General features: G+C 33.4%; 1 protein-coding gene across 1 annotated transcript; it reads right to left on the bottom strand.

Moving 5' to 3' along the window:
* Positions 1-1,882: 1,882 nt before the first annotated feature.
* LOC132545824 (MDS1 and EVI1 complex locus protein EVI1-A-like) lies at positions 1,883-10,542 on the bottom strand. Its single transcript, XM_060209490.1, has 2 exons — positions 10,502-10,542; positions 1,883-2,708 (listed from the first exon to the last, which is right to left on the bottom strand). Exons 1-2 carry the CDS (start codon positions 10,540-10,542, stop codon positions 1,883-1,885), a joined length of 867 nt encoding a protein of 288 aa, XP_060065473.1.
* Positions 10,543-13,338: the final 2,796 nt, after the last annotated feature.

Below are 13,338 nucleotides of genomic sequence, written 5' to 3'. Positions count from 1 at the left end.
TTTTCTATCACTTTACCCCATATGATAAATGTAAAACTATGGTAAGTATTTCAACTGTGTTTCAAATGCATCAAATCATAAATAATGGTCAGTTTATCAGTCTCTGATGCACAGCAAGTACAAATTTTCTAGACTAGTTCGTCTCGGTCAGTCAGGAAACAGAACCTACAACCATCATAGCATTAGCAGATAATAAACACTTAGACTAAAGTCAGATTTTGCCTATGGAGTCATTTGGAAAGAAATGGATAATTAGATCTAAGACTTGAAATGTAATCGCCGCTTGCAATCCTAAAAATGTAGACAATAGGTAACATTCTAGAATTTATTTTTAAAAAATTGAAACATTTGTAAACACTGTATTCTGCATGGAGGATAAGTAACACTGTTAATGTGTTAAAGTCTGACTTAAACAGGGAGAGGACGTGTCAATCACACAACATGATGATTAATGTGTGTTTCTCCTTGAACCAACAATAAATGTAACCCATTTTCCTACCTTTAAACGCACACTTTGCAAGTGAACGCTGCGACAGACTATAAATTGTGCCCTCCTATCTTTTCAGTTTTTCCACAGTTTTTCTCCCATCTACTTACAAAGTCTGGGTCCAGCATTCGTAAGATAACTGTCCTTGTTCTTTTCGTTTGGAAGTTTATAATCGTCATAATTCTCAAGTGAATGCTCTATTTCTTTGTGCTTTGAAAGTAACCGTGTTTGATGCTCGTCAGTTTACCAGTTCGTGCCGTTGTTATTTATCCTTTATACTGTAGTTGGTAATGACCTACACATGTAGATTGACCAAGAAATACGTGGTGTGTGTAGTCAATAAAGCAGAAGGCGATATCCTTTCCGGAACACATGGTCTTATTTACCTTGTTCTTTTTATGGGCCTCATAAAATGACGAGACAGAAAATTTATGTCAGTAAGAACGAATCCTAAAAATTGTCTTTTTTATTGTTATAACTTGTGCAAACTCTAGGAAGTTTTAATTTTTGTGACGTTGGGATGTCACGACCTGTGGACAAAACATTATCTTTCTTAAACTGGCGGCCGTTCGACTTTTAATCCAATATAAGACTGTCTAGAAATAATAACATTGTTGAGTACAACAAAGATAAACGTTTAGTCGACTCTTGTAAATTAAGACACTGTGTCCAATATATACGTTTCATCTGCAGGGCAAAGGTTCAAGAGGAAATAAGACGCTACATATCATGCAGGTGACAAATTCATTTCTTCCTTTGTACTATATATTCCCTTCTTCCTTCGTCACCTATCCTCCTTTCTTCTTTACATCCTTCTTTTTTTTTTGTTTCAATGAAAAATATTATGATTCAACATATTGTTACATTGCTTGTAGTTAAGTATTGTTTTATCATTCATATAATAGAGAGGGCTTAATAAGTTGGAAAAACTTGTGCCCATTCCAATTGTACAAAGTTTTGCAATAAAATAATTATTAAATCAAATTCATCCAATCTTTTTTATTGCAGAATTCGAGAATTGGTTTCTGCAACTCTCCATGTTAGACACGGAAAACCATCACTCAGATCTGAACCTTGAGATTCCTTATTAATTTCTGTAGTTGCTAAGTTTTTATCTGTAATGTGAGATAAGAACATCATATTGATATGTACTGTGTTTGTTTATTCGTATGATTGCTTTCGCAAATAGCATAGAACATACAAAGCAACACAAAAGAAAACAAACAAATGAAACTGAAACGCAAACTTTATTATGCATATAACAACACAACGCACAACTTTCAGCAAATGAATACCAGTACTTAGCGTCATCTTCTTCTCCATGCTACAAAAATTAGCACTATTGCAACTTCCCATGAGCCTGAATATATGTACCATGTCACGTGATCCCTTTACTTAACTCACGTCAATTTCTTCTTCAGACGAATCTGACAAAATATCCGACTCGTGTGATTGTCCGGTGTCACTTCCAATCCTTGCAGAATTTGAGTACCCACACTTTTCTTCGCAATCCATACTAGGTGAAGACGTTTCATCACTACGCAAATGAATTTTTCTGTGACGCTCTAAGTTACTTTTGTGGCTGGTCGCGTAATCACATACTGGGCAAACAAAATCTTTCTGTCCGTTATGAACCGATAGATGACGCTTCAAGAGTGCCTTCCGGCAGAAACGCCGGCCACAGTAGAAACACGTGTATCCATGGTAATGAAATATCATAGAATGTTCCCTTAAAGAGGCTTTTGTTGTGAAAAGAACACCGCAACATTCCATGAGTTTTGCACAACGTCTGTGCATTGTAAGCATATGTCTTTTGAGGTTGTTTCTCCTGTCTGTGGTATATCTGCATTCAGGACATGGGAACAGCTTTCGGTTGGTATTAAACTGCGGTATGATTTGTCCACGATTTGGTAGTGTTAATGGTTGCAGTGGATAAGGATACGGAGATGGAGAAACAACGTCCGAGCTGTCCTTATTAGAAATGGAAGCCGTCCGATTATCCTGTGATTTATTGTCTAATGTACGTACAATTCTATGGAATCCAGAGGGAATATCGACGTCTTTGTGCTGTTGTGTGACCTGATTTTGGACTGTCACAAAAGCCGTTAGAGGGAAAGATCTCACTAAATTAAGTCCAAGATCTGTGGATACCCACGGCTGGAATGGAAGGTTTGGGATCCGAGGTGAAAGTGACTCTCTCTGTCCATATACAGGTATCGGCCTAAAAACACAAACAATTCTTGTTATTAGCTGATACCAACATTACAAGGCGACAGAAAAACATATTTTTGAGTTCTGTTACATGACCTGATTAAATAAGTATTTCGAGTTAGATAAGAAAACACTAAAAAAGGTTTATAAGAAAACTGACTCCGTTTTTATGATATACAGTTCGGTGTAGTTAGTTCTTCTAGATAACATTGCAGTTGTTCTTTCGCACTACAAATATGAATTATCGTGTCATAAATACCCTCCAACTTTGTACAATCTGAGAATTACTAAAGTTTGCTAAATATGCTGTTAAATTTTCTCCTGACATCCCTCCTAAATTAGATATGTGTCTTGAAATAATTGCCAACCAAACGTTACCAGAAGTAGACCACCATTTCACAATCTATTGATCTTATAGCCTCAGCTTTTGTATTTACTGAAATTGAAAATTATTGCCAAAGTTAGATTAGCTCCTTAATTCACAGAAGCAAAAAATCATAACTCGTTTACAATTATTTTTCATTGTACTTATTCATTGAATGATTAATGTGTAAACGAAAGCAAAAGCGTATACGGGAATAAGACCTGGATGTTATTCCAGCAGTGTACCGTTATTACGAGGGCGATCAATGTTACATCATCTTATAAGCCGTCTTCTTATTGACCTGCCCTGTTCTTGGGGAGATCTTTCTACATATTATGTGCATTTAATTGTTTCTGGTCTTCACTCGATCGACTTTAAGGTTCCACGTGAGCAGTGCATGCCTCTATGGGCCCATTACCGGGCCTTTACTGACCAAGACATGTTATACACGTGCACTGTAACGCACGGTAATGCACGATTTGGGACCGCTGAAGGAAGTGCGGGAGTGGGACATCAAAGTGGAAACGGTTGTGTTCATGTCTAATACCACATAATTACGGACAAGTGGTTAGGATGGTCATTTGTTTATATCAGTCTGTATGGTTCAATATAAATTACTAATTTGTCAAAGATACGGACCATTTACCCTGCCGTCGGGAGAGCACTCGAATGGATTTATAAGACAATTATATTGATGTAACCATCGGGAGTTTTCCAATTATCGGACTAATCTGTGTATTACATAAAGAAGAGAGCTCTTCCATCATTTAGCCTCGCTCTGGCGATCGACAAATCGGAGGTCTCCATCGAAGCTCAGTCATGATCGTAAACACGCTTTATTGTCCTCTGACGTGCCTGTCAAGCGTAAGCTTATTGCATTATTAAAGACTATGAGAAGTCGTAGATTTTAGGAACGACATGCCTTTTATCTTCTGTATAAATTATTTCATATTTTATGAGATCAAATAAAATCCAAAACCCACAATCGACATGATTCCAATACTATCTACCAGCCGAGGGTAATGATACATGATCCTCTTGTCATACAATTCTTGAGAGACATGGATATCGGGGTATTTTACTGCCCCCTCTGGATCTACACAAATACCTGTTATACGGATCTAGGTCCTATCCGCATTTTTAAATCCATTTAATTATTTACTATTATTTTGGTACTGTGTTTCATGTTTATTTCCTTTGTAATTCTACCTGTTCCATCACACTATAAAATGACGGTAACTAAAGCGTTTGGTTTGATAGCAGGCTGTTAAAGACTCGCACAGTTTTGTTTTGGCTAGTGACGTCACTTTACGACCGCATCACAGCTCCCTGTCATGGTTATAATGCGGTGCCTACACAAAGCACCCACACTTCTCTCTTTGACAGTCGCTGATTGAAATGTGACACGTTCCTATTAAATATTTGGATGCAGTAATCATTATGTAGAACATGTGACTATGTTTGCTGAAGTTACCCCATCAGGAGCTCGCGGAGGCACTCCGAGCTTTGTAATTTGTCCACTGATGGGTCAAACTCCACCCGACACTGGACGCGGTGGTCACACCTACTTACACTGTACCCTGTAATTATATCTAAGTGTATGTCTTTGTATGTGTGAATTCAGCATTTTATGGCACATTGGAACGACAATTGCGAAAAATATCTTACCGTTTCTCACCATTATTATGTAAATCAAGAAAATTCGGGTATGTCATTAAATGGCCATCGTATATCTTCCGAATATCTCGCGGTGTCTCTACATGTTATCTCGTTTGGTTTTTTGTCAAAAGCCTGCTTTTTTTTACGATATCTCCCATAGATCAACCACTGTGCTTCAAGTTGTATTTTTACCTGATTTCAGAAAGAATTGCTAGTATGTATTTTCCTGGCTATTCTCAAATTTATTGACATTCATCTTATGTTTTTTTTTTGTTTTAATGATATATTTGATGTACATTCAGTACGCACAAGTAAACCTTACCGAAACCAATGCATATTTGGTCAAGGACATATGATTATGTTGTCATCTAGGTTATTCACAATTTTCAAAGAAAACTTCTCATGAGTTAGGTAAATTTATTTTTTTTCTTCTAAACGTTCAAAAAAATTCTGAATCTCTTAAGATTATATCATACTAAATATCTAAATATTTCAAAACACTATTACCATAAAATATTTAATGCTTATCTATTCAAATTTTAAAACTGCTTTTTCGCATTCGAAATGGTTTGATATCGATGATTAGGGTAACTCCTCGAAGATTATAATCTATACATTTTCAAAGAAAACGACCAGGTCATTCTGATCCCATGGTAGTTTGATAAAAGTCATAATATGTGGAGATTTTGCCATAATTTTTACATCTAATGACTGGTAAATATAACAAAAAAACAGAAGTCGGTTTTTTAGAGTTCATTATTAAAAAAATGCCATTTATGTCTTTTATACGATTTTGTTTAATGTTTCTGAGACCATGTCGCTAACGCACATTCATTGTGCGGTGATTATATAGAACATGAAAGTGACGAAACAAAACTCCAAACTCCTGTCAGCATGCAATCCTTAAAAATATCCTTTTTTGTTTACATGTCCCTTGATTAATTCGTTTCTATTTTCAGTTACCATGTTTAGATATTGTGTTTGAAATAATGACCTTAAACGCCAGCTTAGAAAGCGTGACAAAATGATGGCCTTACTTTCGATGATTTAACTAACTTAACTTGGACCACCTCTAACTTATCATACCAACAATATGTGCAGCACGACAGAACCAGTTTAAAGTTGACTTTTTATGACAAAATTTGTCTGTGATAGTAATTCTATTCTGCAAGATTATTTTACAAACATATATCATTTCCATAAAGGTATACATATAATATGATACAGTTGTAATTCGCGGTACTAACTTTTACTTCGCTTTATAGCTAGATATTCAGTCTATATTTCAACGATATCAGGTGTATTTGATGACTCGCAAAACTTCAGCCAGTCAGAACAAAAATGTTGCTGTTTGACATCTCTTAAATATAAATAAAAATATATAAGTAGTTTTACATAATGTTTATAACCCTATGTAAATATTCGTGAAAAACATGTCTATATATGATATATATACCCCACTTTGACTTTAAACACCGACTCATGCATTTAAAAAGTAAATTTATCCAATATCGCCATATTTTCTGTGTTCCATATGATAAATACGTTACTTGTCATGTTTTTGATACAGAAACAATGACGTATCTGAATCGAACTTGAAATCTCACAAAATAATCAATTAAATAAAGATATCATTGATCACCTGAGCGTCTTCTGTACAGACCTATGGAGTGAATTTTGGTGGATTTAGCCCCGCAATATGCAGTAATATAGCATGCCACCTTTACATCCATACATAAACGCATATTTGATGATCTTTTACAACACCATGATAACGTAAATTCACAAATTTTATTGAATCAAGGGATTGCTCTCTTCCCCAATTCTATTTTGACATATGTCTGTTCATTTTCGTTTTCCTAAGTGGCTTCTTAGATTTCAATAATTAAGGACCTTAATATAACTGACAAATCCCAAATAGAAGAAATAACTGTATGACCAGGTTTATATAAAAGTATTTCTCATCTACTATAAAATATTTGTTTTAAAGACACTTGTATGGTTTACAGAGCCCGTCGACTTATAACCTTTGCTATCACCCACAAAATGATATTTATCCTTCTTCTCACCACCTCCAAATACTCAAAAACAAATTAATACGTTGACATGCTGGTATTTATATATATATATATAACCTACCTCGACTGATTTTTAACAAACAAAAAAGGAAGAAAATAAATTTGTAACAAAAAAGTGTTTCCTTTATTTTTCATTTTATAAAATTAATTTTCAATAATACCCATTAGCCTTGTGCGTGTTGGACATATCCACTTTGAGGACACTAGTTAGTTATCTGGTGTATTTGATAACTCGCAAAACTTCAGCCAGTCAGGATGTTGCTGTTTCACATGTCATGTAACTGATATCTAAAAATCATGTTTATAAAACTGTATAAATATTGTGAAAATTTCTTTTATTTCTCATCTTATAAAATTAATTTTCAATAATACCCAATAAACCTTGTATGTGTTGGATATGTGTCCTCTATGGACACTAGCTAGTTGGTTATTCTATGCGTTTTTGATATTACGTAAGAAGACAAAATCTTCATCATCTCAGTTTCTTTACATTCAGATTTTTTCAGATTAATTATAAAATGACATCACGAGTTGAAATTTTAAATTGTTCATCATGACAATACAATATATTCAGTATTATTCTACTCCATCTTTTGTGCTAGTTCTTTAAAACGCCAACACGTTATATAAGTACCCATGACTATTAGAAATTGACGCATCTAATTGCATGTCTTTATGAGAAATCGTATCTTAGATAGCAAGCATCTCTGTTGTGTGTCTATCCACATTCATAAAGGCTATCACTGGTACAAAGAGGAACTATCATATCACTTAGTATGGGTTAGATCAACATTATGATATGCCTCATGTAACTGAAAGTTAATCTATGTTTGTTTAATACATTGCATTGTTGCCATAGCTAGCGTGTAGTGGTTTCGTGTTCTACATATCACAGGTGCATCATTTTCGGTACAGACCACGACGAGATACCGTCCAGGTAGGTATAACACTATTTTAAGTCATTTTGAATAGAAGAGGTATGCAGAATATTTTATCTTATTTGTAAAGATATGTTTATACTTTTGAGTGAAAATCGAGTTTGATAACTGAGATAAATTACATGTCCGGCTGGTAAATTAATTCATTATTTTTGTATCTCAGAAATAATATTCTTATAGTCATATTTTATTAATTATGATGTTCAATAATTTATACTGAAATAAAGTTATCAAGGAACATTAAAACATTACGAAAGGAAAGACTTTTCATATCATTATTCAGTATAAATCCTACAAAAATAGACAGAACATAAAATCATAGAATAATGTACCAGGACACAATGTGGCAGAGAATCGGACCAAAAATGTACAACAGAAAACAACACGAACAGAATACACCACAATCCACGGTAAAACGACTGCATCAATAAGGCTAAACGATGATCATTACATGACAATTAATTCTATAACTTGTCATTGCTTTATTCGTTGGTTTTCATTGGCATGATAATGTTGATAATATCACGAACTTTCGTATGATAATGTTAACATGCACACCATGACTTTTACAGTACTGTTATTAGTATAGATATGTATAATAATTGAAATTAAACTGCGCACGAAATAACATAGATAAACCAGATAGCTTTTAAAACACCTCAACCCCTTCCCCATAACTGAAACAATAAATTGTCTATATGGAATAGGTATATCTATTTAAAAGCATAAAAAAATAACTAAGACAGCATTTTAAGATATTTCATGATATCGTTAAACATTTATTCTTACATGTGTAGAAATATTAACTAGAAATATCAGGTGACGTGTTTCTAGATGTATCAGAATTTCATTGGACTGTTGTTGTGCGTACGTTATTCATAATATTAAATATATTGACAATGCTAAAATATATTACTAAAGACTTCAGTGTGAACGGTTCCTGAAAATCTAGATATATAGGAAAATGATTGAGAATGTTAAACTGATAAACAAGAAACATCAACTATAGATATGAAACGAAAAACCTGTCGTGACAATATTAAATGTAAAAATGTTAAGATTATACTGAAGTAACACTTAAAAATCGCCTATGGTGTTCAAGAGAATAAGCTCCAGACATATATCTCTGATGATGGTAAAGAGAGAAAGGATGCTGGCACTTTAAACACCTCTTAAACCCAATTCTTGTTGATACTAGCGACATAATGTAGATATTTACTGATAACATAAGAGATGTCACACCGACGAAAGGTTCCATGTAATACATACCAGAGATACACCTGTGGTAACGGTACTGTTTGTTATACAGCTGAGAAAGACATTTACTCAAATAAACTTAAATATTTATATTGTTATCATAACATAATCAAAGTGTCTTAAGACAGCAATATCATATAGAACAATGTCTATAGTGTTAATCTACATGAGAACATTTTCATCACGTCTTTAAAAGGTCTATCGTGCTATGAAATATCAATAAAGTCGAAGTTAATTATACATGTTTATATCTGGACAACACAGTATCAATATGGCTGTTTGTATTATAACGTATACGATGGGGATTTACATGATAAATGTACAGGACTCCTTTAAAAATTGTTCTAATTAATTGATTCAATGTTGCATTAAGTTTCATGCTTGGCGATTTTATTCTTTTCGTGTTTTTTCTAGATTGTATATTTTTAGAGTGTAATATTTGTATCACTAGATTGTAATATTTATACATGTATCTCTATATTACGATATGTATATATCTGTATTACAATATGTTTATCTCTATATTACGATATGTATATATCTGTAATACAATATGTTTATCTCTATATTACAATATGTATATATCTGTATTACAATGTTTATCTCTATATTACAATATGTATATATCTGTATTACAATATGTTTATCTTTATATTACAATATGTATATATCTGTATTACAATGTTTATCTCTATATTACAATATGTATATATCTGTATTACAATATGTTTATCTTTATATTACAATATGTATATATCTGTATTACAATATGTTTATCTTTATATTACAATATGTATATGTCTGTATTACAATATGCTTATCTCTATATTACAATATGTATATATCTGTATTACAATATGTTTATCTCTATATTACGATATGTATATATCTGTATTACAATATGCATATATCTATATTACAATATGTTTATCTCTATATTACAATATGTATATATCTGTATTACAATGTTTATCTCTATATTACAATATGTATATATCTATATTACAATATGTTTATCTTTATATTACAATATGTATATATCTGTATTACAATATGTTTATCTTTATATTACAATATGTATATGTCTGTATTACAATATGCTTATCTCTATATTACAATATGTATATAGCTGTATTACAATATGTATATATCTATATTACAATATGTATATATCTGTATTACAATATGTATATATCTATATTACAATATGTATATATCTATATTACAATATGCTTATCTCTATATTACAATATGTATATATCTGTATATATCAATATGTATATATCTATATTACAATATGTATATATCTGTATTACAATATGTATATATCTATATTACAATATGTATATATCTATATTACAATATGTATATCTCTAGAATGTAAGGTATTCTGACAATATATATAAATATTCTATATAATCTATATCATGCCAATAAATAATACCTGTGGAGTTACACGTAACGCTTCAACGTCACAGATGAAGCGTCACCGACATTGATAACTTACCGTAATAGAGGAGAAGGAAGACACACCTTTGCGTCGGCCATATTCCCGTCCCTCGGGCCAATGTCCCGTGGGTTGCTGCGTGGGTTTGTTGCAGGTGTCCTGTGGTTCAGAATATGCACTGTACCAGCCTGTTGATCAGTAGGATGTACATTGAATCTAATCCTCTACACACTTTATGATGTAAATGAAGACTCGATTATTGGCATAATAAAGCACGCTCAGTGACATCGTGTCCGTCGAACCATTACCCGAACATAATGTACAGCATACAGCCACGCCCACAAGGGGCGGAGTCAACATCCGGACAATTACCTCAAACAGCTTAAGGAAGGGTTTGTCTTAAGTCGGTTACTGACACCTAGCTATATATCTGTTTACTGGCGTGACTGTTAATTCATTTGTTTGTTAAAACAATTTAACAAAAGCTCCCGGTCCATTTCAGATTTTATTCAATATCGATGTTCTGCGCTCTGCTCTGCTTTGTCATGTTTTGATAGCAATACAATATAGTATATAGTAGACAAATTTGAATATATAGTATAATTTAGTCGACATTACCTTGGTCTATTATTTGATATTAAATCGAATCCTCTTTTTTTGGAAAAAAAACATGATTAGCATATGTATTTTATCATATCACAATAGTTTCATATCAGGCTGTTTCCTGAACCCTTTCATCTAGAAATGTTATTCTTCCTTTTTCTTGAAAACTCCCCTGCCAAAAAACGCACTTGGACTCCAATCTAGCTTTTGGTTACGTTTTGCATATTTTTCAACCTTAATTTGTAACTCCCCACTACAGTAAGAGTATATGTAAATGGAGAATTTGATTTACACCATATTGGGGACAGATGTCTTTGACGTTGTTGATATATAGTATAATTACATGACTGAGAATTAAATTTGAATTTTCAGGAACGATTTTTAGCTTTAAATGATGTAATCGAATGTCAGGATGTCGTGTAATATGATTCACACAATACTGAACGAATACCGGTTGTTTTTACTGTATGCAGTACTTTGCAAAATATATCAGTAGACCCGTTTAAGCAGTCATTCTTTTGTTCCAGTTACTTAACTTGTCGATGCACTTGCCAATGACTGCTGACAGTGCAATTTCTAAAAGAAACAAATGTCATTCACGCTAAAATAATTGTATGATTAATTTCGTATTTAATATCACTTGCTGAATACGTCAAACAAAAAATAAGTATCGTATCAATACAGATATATTTTTTTGCTCTGTTTTGTTTTGTTTTGTGTGTGTGTTTTTTTTTTTTTTTGTGTGTTGGTGGTGGGTCTCTCTCTGTCTCTCTCTCTCTCTCTCTCTCTCTCTCTCTGTCTCTCTGTCTCTCTCTCTCTCTCTCTCTCTCTCTCTTCAAGTTTCAAACAAGTTATTAGTATGTATATGAATTCGTCAGATAACACTTTATTTCTTGGGACTACAAATGCCCTTTACATAAAGTTGTCTGGTAGATAAATGATAATAATGTTTGTGATCGTGAATGCTTAAAACCAAACCAGAATTACCGTGAACCAACGGTTGTCAATTATGCAGAAGCTATCGACTATGTGGATAGATATAGTGTGACGATGTGAAACCCTACCTTACAAGTTGGTAAAATGGACAGACATTACATAATTTAGTGAGGCCAGCTGCAAGCATGTTCGGCTGTAGGCATGGTTGGTCATGAATGGAGAGTTTTATTGGATTCAATATTGCTAATTTTATATACCTCGCTATAAATGTTCACCTATAAGGAAGCATTGTTTAAGGCCACACGTGTTTCCGTGAGTGGAACCTTACCCCTATCTTCATCACTGGAGTAGCGACCCTGAGCCCCTAACACCTGACAAACCAGGTAAATCCCACATGTATATCGGCAGGTAAATTCCAGGTATGTACAAGGATACCCAGGTATTGTATTGTGGTCACCTCCTCACACTTCTTGTTTGCGGAAATCTATCCGACAACAGGTGCGCTTTACAATTACGAATAGTTACAAGTTGTGGTTAGGAGTCAGTTAAACAAGGACAGCCTTTGAATAGCTGGTCGGGGCTAGGTAACATATACCGACCCCTATCGGGGCCACACATTCCGTTCACACGCATGTGACGTCATCTGGTGCGGAATCCGGCGGATCCCCTGGATCCATCTAGCTACAACAGATTTCTATTAAATTTTAACCGCACAGGAAATCATTTCAAATGTGAAAAAAATATCTGACCACTATATTCTAATCAGAAATCAATAACATCTGTTACCCGAATTCTATTTGAAATATTAAACAAAAGTCACGCAGATCAGTACCATAAATCAATACAAAAGAAAGTTACATTTTAGTATAGCCAAATTATAAATTATATTGCACATTGATTTATTTCGTCCATCCAGGTCTTGCCACTGATGCTAAGACCCTAAATTATTTGAAGCCAGCAGGTGAATTTATATTTATTTTTTTGTATAGAATGAAGTTTCTAATCCAAGAGTGTACAAAATGTACATATATGTATGTAGGATATATACTAACGATACCGGAATTGTCAACTTTCATTTCTCCACTTTGGGTTTAGTATCATAAATATAGGATGTTCTTTAGATGATGCAAACCATACTCAAACGTGTTGAATCTATTAAATACTCAGATAACATATATTGCATAAATTTATCAGTTATGTGACATTATATATTACCCTGTTCATGCGCTTTCCGGTATTGTGAATAGAGCATTTTTGTTTGATTGTTTGGAAACCTCAAATTAAAATATTTACGAAACTAAGAACGACATCATTGCACATGGGAATCATTTATTCAATTGCTTTTCGTGTATGTAAAG

Source organism: Ylistrum balloti, unplaced genomic scaffold (genome assembly GCF_031769215.1).
Source record: "Ylistrum balloti isolate Yb309-2 unplaced genomic scaffold, AGI_CSIRO_Ybal_v1 Utg369858, whole genome shotgun sequence".
NCBI classification, from domain to species: Eukaryota; Metazoa; Mollusca; class Bivalvia; order Pectinida; family Pectinidae; genus Ylistrum; species Ylistrum balloti.
The sequence above is the reverse complement of the archived record's forward strand: the minus strand, read 5'-3'. Positions and strand labels throughout refer to the sequence as shown.

Coding starts and splice junctions, on each gene's coding strand:
- LOC132545824 (XM_060209490.1), bottom strand. CDS start 10,542: ATGGCCGACGCAAAGGTGTGTCTTCCTTCTCCTCTATTACG. Junction 2,709..10,501: donor CTTCCTTCTCCTCTATTACG/GTAAGTTATCAA, acceptor TTGTGTTTTTAG/GCCGATACCTGTATATGGAC.